A 21,025-nucleotide genomic window follows, 5' to 3' on the forward strand; every position below is an offset into this window, starting at 1 on the left:
CCCCCACCCCCTGCCCCTGTCACCCCATCCAGGAGGCCCCTGCTCCTTCGGGCCCCTCAGTTTACCCCAAGTGAAGCCCACCTGAAGATCTATGAATCGGTGCTTACTACTACTCCTCTTGGGGCCCCTGAAGCCCCTGAGCCAGAGCCTCCTCCCGCTGATGAATCTCCAGCTGAGCCTGAGCCACGGGCAGTGGGCCGCACTAACCACCTCAGCCTGCCTCGATTTACCCCTGTGGTCGCCACCCCTGTTAAGGCCGAGGTGCCCCCACCTGGGATTCCAGCTCTGAGCAATGGGCAGCAACCTCAGGCTCAGCTACAGCAGCCCTTACAGGCCTTGCCAACCCAGCTGCTGCCCCAGGCACTACCACCACTGCAGCCACAGTTACAGTTGCAGCCACAGCCACCACCACAGCAGCCACCACCACTGGAAAAAGCCCGGATTGCAGACCTGGGTTCCTTACCACTGTCTGGTGTAGAGGAGAAAATGTTCAGCCTTCTCAAGAGAGCCAAGGTGCAGCTATTCAAGATTGACCAGCAGCAGCAGCAGAAGGTGGCGTCTTTGATGCCGGTAAGTATGCTTTGGCTAGGCCCCCGCACCCAGTCATCCAGCCTCAATTCTCGGCAATCCTTTAACCTGCCTCCCTAGACATCCTCTAGAATTGCAGGGAACCGTCAGAGCCAGTCCTTCCCCTATACCCCAGCTCCCTGCGTTCCTTCCTTGGCCTCATCTTTCCTCACTTTTCCAGCCTCTGACCCTGTTTATTATTCTCCCACCAGCCAAGCCCTGGAGGGCAGATGGAGGAGATCATGGGGACTGTCAAGCAGATCTCAGATAGAGGCTCTGTCAGGTCTGAAGATGAATCGTTGGAAACTAAGAGAGAGAGACCATCGGTATGGAGTGGGAGGAGGGCCCTCTGAAGAAGGCTGGTTACAGGAGCACAAGCAGCAACTCCCCACATGTATTACTGGTTTCTCCTCCCCCAGGGCCCCGAGTCCCCTGTGCAAGGCCCACGAATCAAACACGTCTGCCGTCATGCTGCTGTGGCCCTGGGTCAGGCCCGGGCCATGGTGCCTGAAGATGTCCCCCGCCTCAGTGCTCTCCCTCTCCGAGATCGGCAGGACCTCGCCACAGAGGGTAGGGTGGGTGTGCTGTGGGGAGATTTGACAGCTGTGTGAAATCTGGGGGCAAGCAAATGTACCAAGAGCTGTGAGCTGAGTGGTGTGCTTGGAGCTAAGTGGATAGTGGGTTGGAATACATGCTAGGTCTTAGACAAAGTGGGTCTAGGGGCACGTGGAACCTGAGCACTGTCGGAAAGTGGTGACCAGAGGGCCAATTGAATGAGGTCTAGGAAAGAACAGGGAGATGAGGTAAAAGGCCTGGTGGCTTTGTGGCTCCATCCCTTCCTCTCTGCTGCACTAGATACGTCATCAGCATCTGAGACGGAGAGTGTCCCATCACGGTCACGGCGGGCAAAGGTGGAGTCAGCAGGGCCTGGGGGAGACTCAGAGCCTGCAGGGTCTGGAGGGCCCCTGGCTCATACACCCCGGCGCTCACTGCCCTCCCATCATGGCAAGAAGATGCGGATGGCACGGTGTGGACACTGTCGGGGCTGCCTGCGTGTGCAGGACTGTGGCTCCTGTGTTAACTGCCTGGACAAGCCTAAGTTTGGGGGCCCTAACACCAAGAAGCAGTGCTGTGTGTGAGTAGTTGGGATGCAGCCTCCATTCCCACCCATGGTTGTCCATCACCCAGGCCTCCTGCCCCTCCATAGCAGTGGGGTTGGCATCCTTGTGGAGAGCTTCCTCTCTTCCCCCAGACCACCAGTCCCCTACCCTGGTGACGTGCTGCTCCCCTCCCCAGATACCGGAAGTGCGACAAGATAGAGGCTCGGAAGATGGAACGGCTGGCTAAAAAAGGTAATAAGTTTTGAGGAACGTTTCTTTCCACAATCTTATTTAGACTTGTGGGATGAGGAAACCCTGTTTTCTCGGCTCACCTCCCCTTTGCAGTCCACCACCTTTGTTTTCTTTGCCATCATGTGCTTTTGTATCTCTCTCACACTTGTTCCCTTTGCCCTGCTTCTTTCTGGCTTTTCTCCATCCCAATGTCCCATGTCCCTGGCTGAGCGCAAATCCTACTAAGTCCCCTGTTCCCACAGGCCGGACGATAGTGAAGACGCTGTTGCCCTGGGATTCCGATGAATCTCCTGAGGCCTCCCCTGGTCCTCCCGGCCCACGCCGGGGGGCGGGAGCTGGGGGGCCCCGGGAGGAGGTGGTGGCCCCCCAAGGGCCCGAGGAGCAGGACTCCCTCCTACTGCAGCGCAAGTCTGCCCGGCGCTGCGTCAAACAGCGACCCTCCTATGATATCTTCGAGGACTCGGATGACTCGGAGCCTGGGGGTCCCCCTGCTCCCCGGCGTCGGAACCCCCGAGAGAATGGTGCGAGTTGCTTGTTGCTTCCTCTGTCAGTCAGTCGTGTGTCTTTTATGTGAGGGGGCGGGGCTCTGACCCTGGGCTCTTTTAGTGTGATGGAGAAAGTAGCTGAGTGCAAAGAAGGAGGGAGGTAGTCTTAGGGGGACAAGGGGAGCTGGTGTGAGAGATGTTTAGTAGATGATTCAGCAAGGCCTAGGGGTCACTCCAGTGGACCTTGGTTGGTTAAAGGCCCTGGGGATCCAGGTAACATTTGGGAGTTGTAGAAGAGGGGCAATGGGACAGGGAAGAGGGGGAACCTCACTGCTCGTGTGTCTTGCCTAGAGCTGCCAGTGCCAGAACCTGAGGAGCAGAGCCGGCCTCGCAAAGCCACCCTGCAGCCTGTATTGCAGCTCAAAGCCCGAAGGCGCCTGGACAAGGTCAGCACGGCCCCACACCAAGAACCCTGAGCCCTGTGGAAGGCATGGCTCCCGCCCTCCAGGAGCTTCCTGGCAAGTCAGGGTAACGGGCTCACCTGAGTGCCGTGGTGTGTCCACACCAGAAGACAGGCCCTGAAGGGTGAGGCAGGCCTGTCCTTCTGGAAAGCAAAGGACCTGGGCAAAAGACAGTCGGGACTGCAGGCTGGGGGAGAGGGCAGTGAGGAGAGAAACCTGCAGTGGTGGGGCGGGCAGCCTTCTGACCACCACCATCCCTCTCTAGGATGCTTTGGCCACTGGTCCTTTTGCTTCTTTTCCCAATGGCTGGACTGGAAAACAGAAGTCACCTGATGGTGTGCACCGGGTCCGTGTGGATTTTAAGGTATGGTGTTGGGAGGGTGGCAGGGACTGTGGTTGGAAGAAGCTTACTGTGTCTGAGAAGCCAGGGCTTTAAAGATAGATCTGACCTGTGCTCCTGACTGCTCTCTGATCCTGTGTCCTCCCTTCCCTCAGGAGGATTGTGACCTGGAGAACGTGTGGCTGATGGGAGGCCTGAGTGTGCTCACCTCCGTGCCAGGAGGGCCACCTATGGTGTGCTTGCTGTGTGCCAGCAAAGGCCTGCATGAGGTTGGATCCCCGGCTTTTTTCACAGGCCGCAAGTCTCCATTAGGACTTACTGCTTGATTTCTCGGGCCCTCTCAGTAGGGTCTCATGCCCTGGCCTCTTGGCCTCACACTGTGCCCATCGTTCACTCTTCCACCCCCAGCTGGTATTCTGCCAAGTCTGCTGTGACCCTTTCCACCCATTCTGCCTGGAGGAGGCTGAGCGGCCCCTGCCCCAACATCATGACACCTGGTGCTGCCGCCGCTGCAAGTTCTGCCACGTCTGTGGACGCAAAGGCCGGGGATCCAAGGTTTGGACACAGGAACCATGGGGGTGGGTGGAAACATGGAGGAGAGGGGTATCTCTGTGCCAGTAGGTCCTACCATTGCTGTCTTTCTCCAACATCCAATAGCACCTCCTGGAGTGTGAGCGATGCCGCCATGCTTACCACCCAGCCTGCCTGGGGCCCAGCTACCCAACCCGTGCCACACGCAAACGGCGCCATTGGGTGAGAAATGAGGCCCATACGCCTTGCTTTGGAGTTCTAATTAATGCCACCCCCACCCCCAGTCTTGCTGTAGGCCAGGACTCTCACGGGGAGGGGAAGGTTTGGAGGTCCTTTTGAGAGTTTGACAAGCATAACATTTTCTCGAGAACTTCACATAGACAAGATCTGTTTGCAGAATTTGCATGTAATGTTTTCAGGGCCTCATGGATTCCATAGTCTCAGGCTCAGAATCCCTTGCTCTGGCTTTCCCAGTCTCCCCATTGCCAATCTCCCCACTTCATTCCTTTCCTGTTCTGCTTCTCTTACCCGTCCTTCCTCATCTGTCGCCTGCCTACCATCCACCCCTCTTTGCCCATCCTGCCCGCACACTGCTCCAGCCTGGTGCCTGGCTCTGCCCTTAAATGTTACCCTGTCTCCCTCCTCCGCAGATCTGCTCAGCCTGCGTGCGCTGTAAAAGCTGTGGGGCGACTCCAGGCAAGAACTGGGACGTCGAGTGGTCTGGAGATTACAGCCTCTGCCCCAGGTGCACTCAGCTCTATGAGAAAGGTGGGGACCTGGCAGGGTTCCTGGGCCCTGGGGGTCCACCGGGGTGTGGGCCAGGCTCCTGCACAGGCAGTTAGAACAAGCTCGTGTCTAGTGGCTTTCCACCCTCTTTTAGCTATGGAACTTTTTCTTCTGTTTAGAGTACTCTTCCATAGAAGCCTAGCCAGTACATAAAGTAGGGGAACACAGCCTCTCTGAGGGCACTGGAAGTGGAGGACCTGGGACCTTACCCTTGTGATGGTCCCTGAGATGCTTCCTGGAACCTCAAGTCTCCACTCAGCACTTTGAAAAACTGGGCTTTCCTCATTTATCCAGGCAGCATTTTTAGCAAGGCCCTATTCCTTGTGAGGCGTCGGGGCTACAGGGTTACAAAACAGTCTTTATCTTTAGCCATCTTTTTGGGAAGGGTAGGGCATAATGGAGGCAGCCTGTGCAGCAGTCAAGGGATGGCATTCCCACCCCCCACCCCTACGAGAGACTCTGAGGGGCAGGTAGTGGCCCCAGCCCCTCTGACTTGCCCTCTTTCCTGTACCTTCAGGAAACTACTGCCCGATCTGCACACGCTGCTATGAAGACAACGACTATGAGAGCAAGATGATGCAGTGCGCACAGTGTGACCACTGGGTACACGCCAAGTGTGAGGGGCTCTCAGGTGAGTGGGTGGAGTACTGGGATGTGACCTCACCCCTGCAGGAACCCCTGTCCTACTCCTCACCGCAGACCTTCAGAGCACAGGTGGGCTAAATGTCCTTGGCGACCTAGGGGCTGCTGAGAGCCCTCACATCCTTCTGAACCATTTTCTCCTTTCTCGCCCTGGCTGTTCTAGATGAAGACTATGAGATCCTTTCGGGGCTGCCAGACTCGGTGTTGTACACCTGTGGACCGTGTGCTGGGGCCACACCCCCCCGCTGGCGAGACGCCCTGAGTGGGGCTTTGCAGGGGGGCTTGCGCCAGGTGCTCCAGGGCCTGTTGAGTTCCAAGGTGGTGGGCCCTCTGCTGCTGTGCACCCAGGTCTGGAGGGCTCGGGCATCAGGATGGGGTAGGGCCAGACCCAGCACCAGCCCTGCTGACTTCCCCTCTTTGCAGTGTGGGCAAGATGGAAAGCAGCTGCACCCAGGGCCCTGTGATCTACAAGCTGTGAGTCAGCTCTTTGAGGCAGGCCACTACAAGTCCGTGGTGAGTGGGACACTCAGAGGAACAGGTGGGTGCCAGGAGGAGAGGGCTGGGATTGGGGTGGGGCTTGGATCCTGACAAACCCCCTTACAGCACAGCTTCATGGAGGACATGGTGGGTATCCTGATGAGGCATTCGGAAGAAGGAGAAACCTCAGAGCGCCGGACTGGAGGCCAGACGAAGGGGCTCCTACTGAAGGTGAGCTCTTTGGGAGATGCCTGTAGGGTGGCCTGAGTGGTAGTGGGGAGGAGAGAGTGAGTAGGTCCTTCAGACCTTGCTCCTGCCAACTCTCCTGAGGAAGCTACTTCTCATTCTGTTACTTACTCCACAGCTGCTAGAATCTACGTTCGGCTGGTTCGACGCCCACGACCCCAAGTACTGGCGACGGAGTACCCGGCTGCCAAAGTGAGCAAGGCTAGGTAGCAGGAGGGGAACCAAGGAGTGAGGGCAAAGGCCAAGGGCACCTGGGAATCCAGAGTCAATCTGGGCTGAGAATAGACGAGGAGCAGAGTTAGGTCTGGAGGGTGACGGGACCGGGATGAGAGTCTCCAGTAGTGGTAGACTAGCAAAGACTCAGTTTGTGGAGTTCTCTTTTGTCTCTACTTTGTGCAAGGCAGTGTTGGGGAAAGCAGTGCGCAAGCCATGTTTGGAAGATGGAGCAGTCACTGATGACCCAGACAGTCAGGGTGATGATGAAGAAGCCCAGGGAGGTTCCTGCTAGAGCCTAGGGCCTAAGACTTCCTAAAAGGGATAACATCCAAGCTGAGATGTGGAGGAGGAGTATTCCAGGCATGAGGAACAGTATTCCGTGTGCCAACGGCAGCATGAGAGGGCCTGGCTTGTTTGGGAGACAGAGAAATGCCACATGGTAAAAGGACAGGGGGTGTTATGGCATAAAGGCTGAGATTGTTAGACTGCCACCCTTGTTAGATATGTCAGCTGTTGACCCTGCCTATCCACAGCGGAGTCCTTCCCAATGCTGTATTGCCTCCATCCCTGGACCATGTCTACGCTCAGTGGAGGCAACAGGAACCAGAGACCCCAGAATCAGGGCAGCCTCCAGGGGACCCCTCAGCAGGTACTGGGAAGTGGGGGCTGGAAGCCAGAGCCCCTGCGTTGGGGGGGGCCAGGCTCCAGGTCCTGATGGTTGGATCGTCTTTCCCATACTTCTTCCAGCTTTTCAGGGCAAGGATCCAGTTGCTTTTGCACACATGGAAGACCCCCGTCAGTGTGCTCTTTGCCTCAAATATGGGGATGCAGACTCTAAGGTGAGGGCTACTGCGTGAAGCCCCAGGTTGTGGGGCCTGGTCCCTGGGGCCTGTCCTCATGTCACTCCTCTGCCCCCAGGAGGCGGGGCGGCTCCTGTACATCGGGCAGAATGAGTGGACACATGTCAACTGTGCCATTTGGTCAGCCGAAGTGTTTGAGGAAAACGATGGCTCCCTCAAGAATGTGCATGCTGCTGTGGCTCGAGGGAGGCAGATGGTGAGGGCACGGGCCTGGCGAGGTGGGCAGCCCTCAGGGCCTTGGGTAGGGCCCCTCCTTTGGTGGCAGCAGCTCTCGTTTCACAGTCTCTACTCCAGCGTGTCCTTTCAATGCTGGCGCTCAGTATGTTTTTTGGTTGTCCCGGGGCTCTAGTGTGGCACAGATCATGGCTTTTATCCTATTTGTGTCCTCTGGCCTGGGAGACAAAACCTCAGAAGTCCTCCTGTTGATTGAAACTGTGCCAAATGCTTTCCATACAGTATGGCATTTAGCTCTTACTGTATCCCCATGAGGTGAGGTGTTGCCTGGGCCAGAATCCCCCCTTACTAGTATGGGACCTGGGGCAGCTGCTGTGTAGAATACCCCAGGCACACCCTCAGGAAGTGGGACGAGAGAGGTACCTACCTCAGAACAGATGTGAGGATTAAATGAAATAAGACAGGTTCCACATTAGAACCATGTGTGAGATGATAAATGTTGCTGTTGCTATTTTTCTTTCTACTGCAACATTGCTTCAGAAAAATCTGAAATAATTTTGATGTCAGTCTGGCCCTGGTTGCAGCTAGGGGAGAGGTTATGTTTGGTGAGTGCCTTTGCTGTGTGAAGTGCTGGGCTAGACGGGCCCAAGCAGGGTCTCAAGGACAGTGATGCTGAGCATCAGGCCCTGGCCCCGGTCACTGGCTTCTCCCCTCAGCAGCCCCTTCCACCCGCAGCGCTGTGAGCTCTGCCTAAAGCCTGGAGCCACTGTGGGCTGCTGCCTTTCCTCCTGCCTCAGCAACTTCCACTTCATGTGTGCCCGGGCCAGCTACTGCATCTTCCAGGATGACAAGAAGGTTTTCTGTCAGAAACACACAGACCTGCTGGATGGCAAGGTGGGCCATTACCGTGGGGGAGACAGCTCCCCACTGCTGTCTTTCTCCCTTCCACTCGGGGACCCCTGCAGCCCCTCAGACCAGGCCCCTGCTGCCTCTCAGTGTCTCCTTGTTTTCCCTGAGTCCTTTAGCCAAGCCCCCGAGTGTCCAGTCCCTGTCTACAGAGCCTTCCCTTGCGTCCCTCTCACCCCCCACCAATCCAACAACCCCATTGGCCATCCCACCTCACAGGAGATCGTGACCCCCGATGGTTTTGATGTTCTCCGCCGAGTCTATGTGGACTTTGAGGGCATTAACTTCAAGCGAAAGTTCTTGACGGGGCTCGAACCTGATGCCATCAACGTGCTCATTGGTAAGCCACTCGCTCTCAATAGTGCTCTTCTTGACCTTGCCTCGCCCCATCCTGCTGACCTCTCCTCTGCCCCGTAGGCTCCATCCGGATTGACTCCTTGGGTACTCTATCTGATCTCTCGGACTGCGAGGGACGGCTCTTCCCCATTGGCTACCAGTGAGCAGCCCAGAGGGAGTTGGTGGGGTTTGGGGCCCCAGTACTGGATCCCATTTCCCAATGTTCTGACCCTCTCGTCCCACACTCCCACCCAACAGGTGCTCCCGTCTGTACTGGAGCACGGTGGATGCCCGGCGGCGCTGCTGGTATCGGTGCCGAATTCTCGAGTATCGGCCATGGGGGCCAAGGGAAGAGCCAGTTCACCTGGAGGCCGCGGAGGAGAACCAGACCATTGTGCACAGCCCCGCCCCTTCCACAGGTAACAGCCTTGGAACTATCTCATTTTCTTCCCTGAATGCCACCCTCCCCAAATAGTTCCTCACCAACCCTTATTTTCCTATCCCCTAAAGAAACTCCAGGATGCTTGCAGTTCTCTCCTTTATCGTAATGGCAATAACAGATAACTTATGGCGATGCATTATATATGCCAGGGGCTGTGCTCAGCGTTTCACAGGAATTGGGGGAGGGAGGGGACAGGGTGACAACTTCTGTACAGATGTAAGGAGCTTTTAGGGCCACCTGACTTGGGGCTACATGCTCAGGTAATGCTCCCCACAGTTCTCTGAGGAAGGTACAAGCCCTGCTGAACTGCAACTCGAAAGGGTAGTCACTCCACAGTAGCATAGTGGTGGAGCCTGGCTTCTAACCCGACCTGCTCAATTCCCAAACTGGCACCTTCACAGCCATATTGGTAGCTGAGGGCTGGATGGCACAGAGCAGAGAATGGACTTGGAGATGGGTAAAGGGAGAGGCCATTGGGGGCTGAATGGGAGGAGGAGGAGATTGGGATTGTATCTGTGAGTAAGAAGTTCGTTCCAGGTTGGAGCCTGACATGAAGTGGAGAGGGGAGGAGGGCGCAGCCGTCCTGGCTGGAAACAAGGGAGTGTGGGGAGGAGGCAACAGGTTGGGTGGAGCCAGGTAATGGGGAGCCGCAAGTGCCAGGATGGGGCGGATGTGTTTGATGTGGCAGGGATGCGCAGAGCAGGTAAGAAAGTGGTAGGACTGGCCGTGCTAGAGAGAGGGCAGTGCCCCTCGTGGCTTGTAGGGCCTGAATCAGCAGTAGGCAGCCAGGAAGCAGGGAGATGGCAAAGGATGGGTGAGGAAGGATCACAAATGACCCACGTGCATGTGGAGGTTTTACAGAAGTCAACGGGGGTTTGGGGCCTATGTGATGACTGGGAACCAGTGCCCATTGTGACAGGGTTGGGGCAGGGGCGGAGAAGACGCACTTGGCTCAAAAGAACGGAGGGCATTTGAGGAGAGGCTTTGACAAAGAGCCCCTGCTACCTCTGATGTCGTTTCTTGCCTCTTTAGAGACCCCAGATCATGTGGACCCCCCGCCAGATACAGATGCCCTTGTCCTTGGAGCTCCTGAGCACCACTCACCCGTCCAAAACCTGGACCCCATTCTTCGGCTGGATCCAAGTAGCGCCCCTCCTCCAGCCCCCCGCTGCTTTTCAGGGGCTCGAATCAAAGTGCCCAACTATTCACCATCCCGGAGGCCCTTGGGAGGTGTCTCCTTTGGTCCCCTGCCCTCCCCTGGTGAGTACCTGGAAGTATCCAGGGGAGGGTTGGGTCAGGTGAGGCAGGAGCACCTGGCTGACAATGACCCTTCCTTCCACAGGAAGTCCATCTTCTCTGACCCACCACATCCCTACAGTGGGAGACCCGGACTTCCCAGCTCCCCCCAGACGCTCCCATCGTCCCAGCTCCCTGGCCTCCAGGCTGCCGCCATCACGGCGGGCCTCTCCCCCTCTCAGAACCTCCCCTCAGCTCAGGGTGCCCCCTCCTACCTCAGTCGTTAGAGCCCTCACACCTACCTCAGGGGAGCTGGCTCCCCCTGGCCCTGCCCCATCTCCGCCACCCCCCGAAGACTTGGGCCCAGACTTTGAGGACATGGAGGTGGTGTCAGGACTGAGTGCTGCTGACCTGGACTTTGCGGCCAGCCTGCTGGGCACTGAGCCCTTTCAGGAAGAGATTGTGGCCGCAGGGGCAGTGGGAAGCAGCCATGGGGGCCCAGGGGACAGCTCAGAGGAGGAGGCCAGCCCTACCCCCCGCTACGTCCACTTCCCTGTGACTGTGGTGTCTGGCCCTGCCCTGGCCCCTGGCGCTCTCCCTGGAGCCCCCCGCATTGAACAGCTGGACGGAGTGGATGACGGCACAGACAGCGAGGCTGAAGCAGTCCAGCAGCCTCGGGGCCAGGGAACGCCTCCTTCAGGGCCAGGAGCAGGCCGGGCTGGGGTCATCGGGGCTGCAGGGGACAGGGCCCGACCTCCCGAGGACTTGCCGTCAGAAATTGTGGATTTTGTGTTGAAGAACCTAGGGGGGCCTGGGGAGGGGGGTACTGGGCCCAGAGAGGAGCCACTCCCCCCAGCACCTCCCCTGGCCAATGGCAGCCAGCCCCCCCAGGGCCTACCCCCTAGTCCAGCTGACCCCACACGGACGTTTGCCTGGCTTCCTGGGGCTCCAGGGGTCCGGGTATTGAGCCTGGGCCCTGCTCCTGAGCCCCCCAAACCCGCCACATCCAAAATCATCCTTGTCAACAAACTGGGACAGGTGTTTGTGAAGATGGCTGGAGAGGGTGAGCCTGTCTCCACCCCAGTGAAGCAGCCACCTCTGCCCCCTCCCATCCCCCCCACAGCCCCCACTTCCTGGACTCTGCCCCCAGGACCCCTGCTGGGTGTGTTGCCAGTGGTGGGGGTGGTCCGCCCTGCTCCACCCCCACCCCCCCCTCCACTGACACTGGTGTTAAGCAGTGGGCCCTCCAGCCCGCCCCGCCAGGCCATCCGTGTCAAGCGGGTGTCCACCTTCTCTGGCCGTAACCCATCAGCGCCTCCCCCGAGCAAGACCCCCCGGCTGGAGGAAGATGGAGAGGTCTTGGAGGATCCCCCCCAGGGTCCAGGGCTTGGTGGAAGCGGGTGAGTGAGTATGCTGAGGCTATGGAGGCAGGCAAGGGAGTTGGACAGGAGAAGGCAGCTCAGGCTTCACGTGGTTCCCCTCACCGCCAGGTTTAGCCGAGTGAGGATGAAAACGCCCACAGTGCGTGGAGTTCTCGACCTGGATGACCCTGGGGAGCCCACTGGAGAGGAAAGCCCGAGGTGAGTGGCCAATTCCCTTCCTGGAGGCTCTGGGATCGCTGTCCCCATCCCTCTTCTGACAGGTCTCTCCTCACAGGCCCCTCCAGGACCGGTCCCCTCTGCTGCCACTTCCAGAAGGTGGTCCTTCCCAGGCTCCCGATGGTCCCCCCGACCTGCTGCTTGAGTCCCAGTGGCACCACTACTCAGGTAGGGACCAGCCTTTCCCTCTTTCTGCCTCCTTCCCTGTGCTTGCTCAGCTGAGTAACTGACAGATACAGTGGAGAGTTGATCCACTTCAAAAAAGTGGATGGAAAAGGAAGTGAGAGGAGACATGGTGGCTGGGTTGAATAGGACACCTCTAAGATGAAAGAAAGGTAAGGTTAAGTGTACCTGCAGACATCAGCACACAGAATGGGGGCACTTGGAATAGTTTGGCTGACAGACTCAGTGAAGCTAGAAGCAAAGTGCTCTGTTGGTCAGGGAAGGCCGAGAGCGAGCGAGCCATAGCCAAGTAAGCTGGTAATCCAGCAGCCTGAGGCTTAGACCCCAACCTTGTCACAGTATGTGGATTTTCCCATTATGTACAGTAGAGCACAGCTGCTGAACGTGGAAGTAAAGTGAGGTGGACTGAGACTGCTCAACTGAAAGACTGCGTATGGGGTCAGAGAGGGCATGAGGATGTAGCAGTGACAGTGACAGTGACAGGTTCCTGCCTGCCTTTAGGGAGCATACCACATTTTGGCAAAGGAAATAGACATTTACATTAGCAAATGCACTGCAGCTTAGATTGAGCACTGAGAAAGCAGGCAATGAGAGAGCGTCCAGGTGAGGCCTCTGTAGTCAGCCTGTTGTGTTCAGGGGACAGAATGGAGGTGAGGATGGGAGAGGGCTAAGAAGAGGTGGAAGAAGTTATCAGAGGTGGACCCAGGGGCACTGAGGCCTAGAGATGACGTGGGTCACATAGCAAGAGTTAGGTTGAGAGTCTTCCTTAGTGATGTGGGAAGAAAGGGTGGTCATGTGAGTCCTGCCTTCCCTAAAGAGTGCTCCACGCAAACTTACCATTATTCCCAGTCCACCCAGTGTTCAGTCCTCAGTCCACACCCTGCTTGAACCAGCAGCATTTGGTGTGCTGATCCCTCCCTCCCGTTCCCAGCTTCTAGAACCGCACCCCTCTCCTCTCTGGTTTTGCCTCCTCATTGTCACAGCCTGTCAACTTTGGCATGTCCCAGGTGCTCTTGTCTAACTTCATTGCCCTAAATCGCATCTCTGATTCTGATAGCCCCCAAATTGCTAGCCACACTCCTTTATCCTAGTGTCTGCTTCCCATCTCCACCAGCAAGATGCCAGGGGAGTTTTTCTAAGAGGAATCTCAGATCCACATGTCCCAAACAGAGCTGTTGACCTTACCTCACACTTGTTTCTCCCCCACGCTCACGATCTCTGTCAGTGGCAGTTTTATCCTTTCAGTTGTTCAGGCCCCAAACCTCGGATTTGTCCTTAACCCTCACCCCCCTCCTTTCTCTCACATCCACATCTCCTACATCAGCAAGTCTTGTCTGCTCTATCTTTAAAATCTTAAGCCCTGAGAAATCCCTTAAATTGCTCAGAATGTACATGTATTTGATCTGTGAGTATGGGGCTATATAATCATATATTTGTAATATTTACAGAAATATACTGCATATAAAAATGTACATGTACAAAATAATATAATTCTCCAATATTTTTTATTTTGTGTGAAACAGAAGAATGAGGGGTCGATAGGCATTTATGGTAGGCTGGGTTTGAGTGAGCCATAGTGTGTCCTTACAGGGCTAAAGCACTCCAAGCCTCTGTGGAACTGCCCATCTAGCCAAGAAGTCCTGCAGAAAAGGAACTGCAGACCCCTTAAAAAAAATAATGCCCGGTCTGGTCTGTAGGGTTCGCTGGGCAATTAGAGCAGGGGGAGGCCTTCAGACCCAGTGTTTATGCTTGTGCCCAAGGAGGGAGAGTGGGCAACGGAGACCTGGGGCTTTTGACTCCAGGAGGGGTGATGCTCACTTACCCTGACCTGCTCCCTGGGACCAGGTGAGGCTTCAAGCTCTGAGGAAGAGCCTTCATCCCCAGAGGATAAAGAGAACCAGGCCCCAAAACGGGCTGGCCCGCATCTGCGCTTTGAGATCAGCAGTGAGGATGGGTTCAGCGTGGAGGCAGAGAGCTTGGAGGGTGAGTCAGGAGTGTCCGTGACCGGGAGGGAAGGTGTCCCATACAATACCATCCTGACTCTGCTCTGGCCCTTCTCTCTCCTCAGGGGCATGGAGAGCTCTGATTGAGAAGGTGCAGGAGGCCCGAGGGCATGCCCGGCTTAGACATCTCTCCTTTAGTGGTAAGTGGGGAGGACACAGGGATGCTGGGGCCTGGAATGACTCCCCAAGGGCATGATGGGCCTCTGACATGACTTTTGACTCTCCCCAGGAATGAGTGGGGCAAGGCTCCTGGGCATCCACCACGACGCTGTCATCTTCCTGGCAGAGCAGCTGCCTGGGGCCCAACGCTGCCAACATTATAAGTTCCGCTACCACCAGCAGGGAGAGGGTCAGGAGGAGCCACCTCTGAACCCCCATGGGGCAGCCCGTGCCGAAGTCTATCTCCGGTGAGAGGTCTGGGGTGTGATACTTGGGTTAGGGAGCCCTATGGGGAGTCCTTGAGGGTGAGAATTAAGTCTGTACAAATTAGAAATTGAGGCCCAGGGAGAAGACACTAGGCCATTCCAGGAATGATTTCTGGAGTTCATATCAGAAGAAGGCACCCCATTCATTCCCCTTTTGCTTGCCATATCTTCAATAGTAGTGGTATTTCTCCTGCTCTGCCAGCAGCCAGCCCAGGCCACGAATAGGTGGGTAGCACCTCAAAGGAATGGCTATGAACCTCCCTCCTTTCTTCTCTCCCACCTGCAGGAAGTGCACCTTTGACATGTTCAATTTCCTGGCTTCCCAGCACCGGGTGCTCCCTGAGGGAGCCACCTGTGATGAGGAAGAGGATGAGGTGCAGCTCAGGTCAACGAGGTATGGAGGAGGGTGCTGGAGTGGTCTGGAAGGGTCCTAAAGAGGGTGACCAGGGGCAGGAGAGGTCATTCCTGGGTACCAGCCCGTGTGACTCTGCTGTCCCCCACCAGACGTGCCACCAGCCTAGAGCTGCCCATGGCCATGCGCTTTCGCCACCTCAAGAAAACGTCCAAAGAGGCTGTGGGCGTCTACAGGTTAGTGGGGTTGGGGGGAGGATGCCCCTTGGGTGGATGACAGGTGCCCTGGTGCGGTGCTGCCTTGGCTCTGTCCCCCGGCCCCCTGAGCTCCCCTTGCCCATCCTGCCCTGCAGATCTGCCATCCATGGGCGGGGCCTGTTCTGTAAGCGCAACATCGATGCCGGCGAGATGGTCATCGAGTACTCTGGTATTGTCATTCGCTCTGTGCTGACTGACAAGCGGGAGAAGTTCTACGATGGGAAGGTGGGCTCTGCCGGGACATGGGAATGAGGTGGGTGAGGCAGGGCCCGCCCATGGGAACAGAGCACCTGACTACCCCCGCCTTGTTCCTGTAGGGCATTGGGTGCTACATGTTCCGCATGGATGACTTTGATGTGGTAGATGCCACGATGCATGGCAATGCTGCCCGCTTCATCAACCACTCGTGTGAGCCCAACTGCTTCTCTCGGGTCATCCACGTGGAGGGCCAGAAACACATCGTCATCTTTGCCCTGCGCCGCATCCTGCGCGGTGAGGAGCTCACCTATGACTACAAGTTCCCCATTGAGGATGCCAGCAACAAGCTGCCCTGCAACTGTGGCGCCAAGCGCTGCCGTCGGTTCCTTAACTGAAGCCGTGCTGCCCACCATGCCTCCCGTGGCCATCTTGCCCCTGGTCTGGGGGCTCCCTAGTCTCTCCCAGAGCATCTCACCCCCTCTGTCATGTTCAGGGTGGATGTGGGCATGCGGGTGGCAAGGGCCCTGCCTCCACCCCTCCAGCCCACCCAGCAGTCGCCCCCTTACTGCCCTGGGGTCCCAGGTTGTAGATACTGTACAAAGTTTCTAAATCCCTTCTTTTCTATGCACTTTTTTATTTAAGAGGGTGGGATCCCAGGTGGGAACCCCCCACAATAAAGTCTGTCAATGTTTGGAGAGGTGGTCTGCCAGTTTGTACGGTGGTAGGGCCAGGTAGGAGCTCGTTTCTCTATGCCCCACTCCCATCCTGAGCCAGGGAAGCCCATCGGCCTCAACAGGTAGGTGAGAGGCCATTGTTGAGAATTAGAAGTAAATTATGGGGTCTGTCCAAGGCTTCAGAGCAACAAGTTAGGACCCAGCTGGGTCCCTGAGAATGAGCTCTCTTAGGGGTAGCAGGAACATTTCTCAAGAGACCCTGGTTGCCCAGAGGCACCTGAGACCAGCTCTCCCACTTATGGTCTAAGTGTATAATGGAATGGGCCCTTTTCTTGCGGTGCGAAGGAGGAAATAAGGATGTCTGCTGGGTCTTGTTCCAATTAAGGCTGTATTTCAAGAGGGCCTCTTAATGAGGCCGAGAGACAACAGGCACTTGTTTCAAGGGAAACATTTGAGTATTAGACTGGGCAAGCCCCAGATCACCCAAGCTTGGACAGCACCTGCAGCGCATCTGCCCGCCCTAGTTGGGCCAGGTGTGTGCCAAACTGGCCCAGAGAAGTGGAGGGCTCCCTTGCCACCACCATCTCTATCAGGGCTCGCAGAGGCGAACGACTGGGTCGCAGTGAGTAGGCAAAGGTGGACCAAGCAGCAGGCAGTCCGTATCTTGCAGCCAGGTGTCGAGTGGTACCACAGGCCAGTGCCCCACCTGGCCCGGGCTCAGGGTCCAGCAGCACAATCAGTTCCTCCAGCACCTCCAGCTCATCCAGGAGTCGAGAGAGGGGCTGCGATGCCAGATTTGACAGCTCTGGGAGACAATGGGGGCGAAGGGGAGAAAGCGTGGGCTTCCAGTCCACCTCCCCCCGCTTGGTGTGTCCGGTACTAAACCCCTCCCTGCCCAGGAGTGAAAGCAGAGAGACCTTCCTTGAGTTACCTGCCTCTGATACCTCCATGAAACCTGAAGGGGACGAGTGCAAGAACATGTGGGTGTTGGAGTCACCACAAGCCAAGCTGGGATAGGGGTAGAGGATAGCTTTCCCCTGGCGGCAGCGGCGGTGCCTTTGCAGAGCGAACAGGAAGATCGCTGCTGAGGTAAACAGCAGAACCAGCACCAGAGGCAGGGCAAAACTCAGCAAGGCCTGCCGAGGGACGGTGTGCTCAGATTCTGTTTGTTCGGAACTGTACATCTCCGGTGAGCTGGGCTCCTGGGAGCTTGGGCTGCTGGGTGTTTCAAGCTTCAGGGAGTAGCGCTCCTTGGTAGGGACCGATTTCTGCGAATTAGGGGGGTTAGAGTAAAGCAGGAGGCACGCCCCGCTCCTGCCCATTCGGCCCAAGGTTCCCCATCCTTACAGCCCTCAGAAGAGGGATCCAGACAACGCCCACCCGATCCCAAACCATGCTGTACAAACCCTGCCCCACCTCCAGCAGGATTCTTAGAGCCGTAAGGAGCCCGATTAGCACCTCTTTACAGCGCCGCCGGATTCTCCTGTGAGTGGAGGCCGTTGCTCCGCCTCCACAGGGGCTACAAAGCTCCATGCTGTTGGGGTTGCACTGCCCAGGAGGACACTCTTGGAAGGGATGCCTTTCGTGATCGCCGAAGTCACTTAGCCCGCAGTTTTCCGAAAACTCGTAGTCTAGGAGAGGACAGGGTCTCAGGTGTGGCCTACAAGCCCCGCCTCCTCCGTGATGCCCTTTCCCTTTTGTCCTATTCCAACAGACTCCGCCCCTGGGACTCTACTCACCCAATTATCAGCGGACGTGCCCACTCCTCAGTGCTTCCACTCCCCACACTAGCCCTGCCAGTTCCGAAACCTTCTCCACAGGCCCCTCCCTCTTCATGTCCCTGCCGCTCCCATACTGAGCTCAGCCACACGGATTTGTCTGCACAGTCCACCCCTTCCTCACCGCCCTGATCCCGCCTAACAGGCCACAAGCCTTCCCCGTGGCCTTCACGTATCCCATACTTATCTATTTCTTCACAGGCTCAGCCCCCAGACCTGCCTTTATCTGCTTAAGGCCCGCCGCCTCTACCCTGAAGCGAGGCCCCCAAACTTAGCTCCTTCCCCGGACCCCTATAACCCCCTAGCTCCGCCCAAACATATGCATACGCCCAGTCCCTGCTCCTCACCCGGGATGGGGGGTGGCCCGAAGCGCTGCAGGCAGCTGCCACAGCACTTGTTATCAGGGTTCCAGTACTCGAGTCGGCCGCAGTGCTGGGAGATTTTTCGAGGCGACGCCTGCGCCAGGAGCAGCGCAGCAAACAGGAGGCGTTGGGGCCCCATCCAGGCGGGGCCTGCAGCTTGGGGACCCATGACCGCAGGACTTCCGGCCACAGAGCCTTTGTCACTTTCCCATTAAATCAAAGCAGAAGGAAGCAGTGGATGTGGGGGCATAGGATCCCCAAGCCCCTACAGACGCAGGGAATCTACCCCAAACCCCCAAGTCCAGCTCCTGGCCCATTACAGAAGCCACAGGGACTCAAGCTGGCTACAGCAAAGACTCTGGAGACTGTGGATTCATATCCCACCTCTGCCATAACCCATTATAAAACAGGATAACAATACCTACCACCTGTCTCATAGGGTTATGGTGGAGAAGTAAAAACGTTACTAGAAGTAAACCATTACTAGAAGCTTTTAGGGAAGCACCTGGCATACAGTAAATTTAAGTATTAGATATTACTGACTCCCATCTCAGGGAAGCAGGGATGGAGGACACAGCCCTCACCCACTGGCGACTCCCACTCAACTCCAAGTGACCTTACCTTAGCTCCTAACCCCAATCTCCTCCAGGCTGGGAATCCTCCAACCTGCCACAACCAGGCGTCTTCCCCTCGAGAAGCCTCAGATGGATGTGCTGATGTTTCTCCTGTAAAAAGGAGCCCCCACCCCACCAGTCCCACTTAGGGGATCCTAGGGCGGTGGACCCTGAGCCGGCTGATTTTCCACCTATTACTTGAAGTTCTTCGCTTAGTTGTGGGCAGAGGCCAGCCTACTTCCCCTTTAGTCAGGAGACGTAGTGGTGGAAGGAAATGCCTCCCCACTCATAACTAGACTTGAGATATACACCCTCAATACAGAACTTTATTAGTGGAGAGGCAATAGGCCCCAGAGGCTAGGGAGATGCCCCTAGGGAGTTAAGGGAATTTGAGGAGGGGTCCTGGCCAGGAACATCGGTGCCTATCAGGGGTGGAGGGTAAGAAGGCCAGGATCTCAGAAGTGGCCATACCGGTGGTCTGAGGAACGTCAATAGTTTCTTTCTTGGGGATGGTGGTGGGTATGGGACCTCGGTGGTGACCTGGGAACAGTAGTGGGGAGAGGACCAGAGCGGTGGGGCAGAGCAGGTGATGAAGTAACAGAGTTCCTGGAGGTGGTTTCAGAACAGATGATCAGGGGATTATCTCGGGATTAGAGATCCAGGCTGGTTTTGGGGTTGGGACATAGGTGCTAGTCTTGGGATAGGGCTCACTTCCAGTTTTAGGATACCAAAGGCTTGAGACATTGTTATTAGGGCATAGGATCAGGTTCATCTCAGGGCATAGGGGCCTTAGGGTATGAGAAGTCTTGGCAGGCTGGTCCTGAGGTACCTGCACCTGGTTCCCTGCCGACAGAGCTGCTGCTGGAGGTTCCTGGAAATGGGCCGCAGGTGCATGAAGTTTCAGAAGCCACCACGGGTACATTCTCTGGGTTGAGGATAGATGGATGGCCATTATCACTGACAGCCCCCAACTGACACACACACAGGAGTCTGAGACTCCAGGTGCCCATCCCACCCCTCTACTGCCATACCCCATCTCACATTGCTGACAGCATGATTCCCAGAAGTCAGTGACAGGAGACAACTTGGCATGCACAGCCTGCCCACTGAACCAGCGATTATTGAGTTCAGTTACTGTCCGTTCGGCATCCTCCTCGTGTTAACTGAGGGGGAAAGTCGGTCAGGGTTAGCAATCAAATTCAGAAATCTTTAGGGGATTAGTTAGCAGCTCTGGGGGTGAACTGGATTTAGTGACGGACCTCAAGCTATGATATTTTAATGATGGCCATTAGGCACTGAAATGCCTCCGCCTCTGGGCTCAAATGTGAGGAAAGCAAGCACCTTGACATAAACATTGCCCACGAGGTGGTTCCCCAAGTTGTCACACATATTCATTTCTTCAATCTCCCCGTACTTGTCCTGCAGTTCGGTGAACACTTCCTGCGGAAGACCAGGAGGAGCTCAGCTGAGCTCCTGGACCACAGGAAACTCAACCCACCCCTGCCAACCCTCACTTCAAAGAAGTTATCATAGCGTTCTTGCACCTCCACATAGCTCATGTGACCTGGAGGAGGAGGCAGGGTGGAATCAGGGGGTGGCCTGCTAAGGGCTGTCCGCCCTGCCCCCAAAACCGGTCCCTCACTCACAGTGGGATCCATCTGCGGTTTGGGCGGTGTTCCGTTGATTTCGGTACAGGATGAGCAGCATTACGGTCTAAATACAATTTAGAGGAGCGGAGCCTGAGCATAGAAGGCGGGACTACGTGCAAAGGGGTGGGATACGAAGGTTGGGGGTTGAACTTAGTAACAGAGAAAAAGCCAGAGCATCCTGAGTGCATCAGAGATGCTTTCCCCTAAGAAATCCAGAAGAGGCAGGGGACCGAGAAGTGAGGGACAGCCCAAGGGTGTAGTTTGTACGTATGGGGGATGTGGCCAAGTTCCTGGGAGAAGAGCCTGAAGGCTGGGGGAGGAATCCGCGAAGTCCGACAAGAAAAAAGCCGGGCGGTAGGGTGGGGCTTCGAAATCCGGAAAACGCAGGACCTCGCGATGATAGAAAACAGAAGGGGAACGGCCGGGAGGCGTTAAACCTCAAGCTCTGTGCCGGGTCTCACCTGGGTGCAAGTCGTTTGTGAAGCCAGGACCACCGGTCCCCATGCCGATCTTAAAGTAAAAAGAGCAGTTAACCCTGGAAGAGATGCAAAGACCGAGGTGAACCGTGGGCCAGGGAGGCCGGGCACCTCAGAAACACCGTACCACGCTGCCCAGCCACCAAGAAACCAAGTGCTCCGTCTCCGACCCCCCGATATTCAGTCCCGAATATCGAAGCTAAACATTCAGCCGTTTTTGCCCGAACCCTCCAACTCTCGTCTGCTCTTAACTCACTTCCGTTGCTTAAAAGAGCATTGGGAAGTGTAGTTCTTCGCTGCCTTTGGACGCTTACCACGCGCTCAGAAACTCCCTAGTGCGCTTGCGTGTCGGAGGCCTGCGCCCTCTCCACAGAATCACCTACAGGAGGAGCTCATGCG

General features: G+C 56.5%; 2 protein-coding genes across 10 annotated transcripts in view; one reads left to right on the forward strand and one right to left on the reverse strand.

Moving 5' to 3' along the window:
• KMT2B (lysine methyltransferase 2B) overlaps positions 1–15,768 on the forward strand; it is a gene marked incomplete at its 5' end in the record, with an annotated part of 19,075 nt that extends 3,307 nt beyond the window's left edge. Inside the window, 35 exons of the mRNA XM_019624802.1 lie at positions 1–570; positions 780–893; positions 987–1,137; positions 1,423–1,702; positions 1,864–1,919; positions 2,162–2,440; positions 2,756–2,850; positions 3,131–3,229; positions 3,361–3,474; positions 3,614–3,760; positions 3,863–3,958; positions 4,387–4,504; positions 5,040–5,153; positions 5,328–5,512; positions 5,588–5,677; positions 5,768–5,872; positions 6,006–6,079; positions 6,637–6,752; positions 6,851–6,942; positions 7,022–7,159; positions 7,873–8,031; positions 8,263–8,383; positions 8,461–8,539; positions 8,638–8,798; positions 9,854–10,081; positions 10,164–11,457; positions 11,548–11,637; positions 11,714–11,823; positions 13,684–13,821; positions 13,907–13,981; positions 14,071–14,248; positions 14,553–14,660; positions 14,771–14,854; positions 14,971–15,100; positions 15,193–15,768. The exon at positions 1–570 is cut by the window's left edge and continues 7 nt beyond it. Of these exons, the coding sequence (XP_019480347.1) occupies positions 1–570; positions 780–893; positions 987–1,137; positions 1,423–1,702; positions 1,864–1,919; positions 2,162–2,440; positions 2,756–2,850; positions 3,131–3,229; positions 3,361–3,474; positions 3,614–3,760; positions 3,863–3,958; positions 4,387–4,504; positions 5,040–5,153; positions 5,328–5,512; positions 5,588–5,677; positions 5,768–5,872; positions 6,006–6,079; positions 6,637–6,752; positions 6,851–6,942; positions 7,022–7,159; positions 7,873–8,031; positions 8,263–8,383; positions 8,461–8,539; positions 8,638–8,798; positions 9,854–10,081; positions 10,164–11,457; positions 11,548–11,637; positions 11,714–11,823; positions 13,684–13,821; positions 13,907–13,981; positions 14,071–14,248; positions 14,553–14,660; positions 14,771–14,854; positions 14,971–15,100; positions 15,193–15,468 (6,264 nt within the window). The remainder of the gene's footprint in view (positions 571–779; positions 894–986; positions 1,138–1,422; positions 1,703–1,863; positions 1,920–2,161; positions 2,441–2,755; positions 2,851–3,130; positions 3,230–3,360; positions 3,475–3,613; positions 3,761–3,862; positions 3,959–4,386; positions 4,505–5,039; positions 5,154–5,327; positions 5,513–5,587; positions 5,678–5,767; positions 5,873–6,005; positions 6,080–6,636; positions 6,753–6,850; positions 6,943–7,021; positions 7,160–7,872; positions 8,032–8,262; positions 8,384–8,460; positions 8,540–8,637; positions 8,799–9,853; positions 10,082–10,163; positions 11,458–11,547; positions 11,638–11,713; positions 11,824–13,683; positions 13,822–13,906; positions 13,982–14,070; positions 14,249–14,552; positions 14,661–14,770; positions 14,855–14,970; positions 15,101–15,192) is intronic.
• A 348-nt stretch (positions 15,769–16,116) lies between these two features.
• IGFLR1 (IGF like family receptor 1) lies at positions 16,117–21,024 on the reverse strand. Of its 9 annotated transcripts, none has more exons than XM_019624881.1 (11): positions 20,941–21,024; positions 20,612–20,685; positions 20,148–20,214; positions 19,843–19,941; positions 19,533–19,664; positions 19,331–19,426; positions 18,504–18,612; positions 17,873–18,090; positions 17,206–17,378; positions 16,679–17,015; positions 16,117–16,552 (listed from the first exon to the last, which is right to left on the reverse strand). In XM_019624881.1, the coding sequence occupies exons 5-11, from the start codon at positions 19,591–19,593 to the stop codon at positions 16,227–16,229; spliced, it is 1,320 nt and encodes a 439-aa protein (XP_019480426.1). In that variant the 5' UTR covers positions 19,594–19,664; positions 19,843–19,941; positions 20,148–20,214; positions 20,612–20,685; positions 20,941–21,024; the 3' UTR covers positions 16,117–16,226. The 9 variants fall into 9 exon arrangements, with proteins under 9 accessions (XP_019480426.1, XP_019480424.1, XP_019480427.1 ...); XM_019624879.1 differs by having other exon boundaries at positions 20,883–20,943; XM_019624882.1 differs by lacking the exon at positions 20,148–20,214 and having other exon boundaries at positions 20,883–20,943.
• Between the last annotated feature and the right edge of the window lies 1 nt (position 21,025).

The sequence above is a fragment of the Hipposideros armiger genome, unplaced genomic scaffold, assembly GCF_001890085.2.
Source record: "Hipposideros armiger isolate ML-2016 unplaced genomic scaffold, ASM189008v1 scaffold_609, whole genome shotgun sequence".
Classification (NCBI taxonomy): domain Eukaryota; kingdom Metazoa; phylum Chordata; class Mammalia; order Chiroptera; family Hipposideridae; genus Hipposideros; species Hipposideros armiger.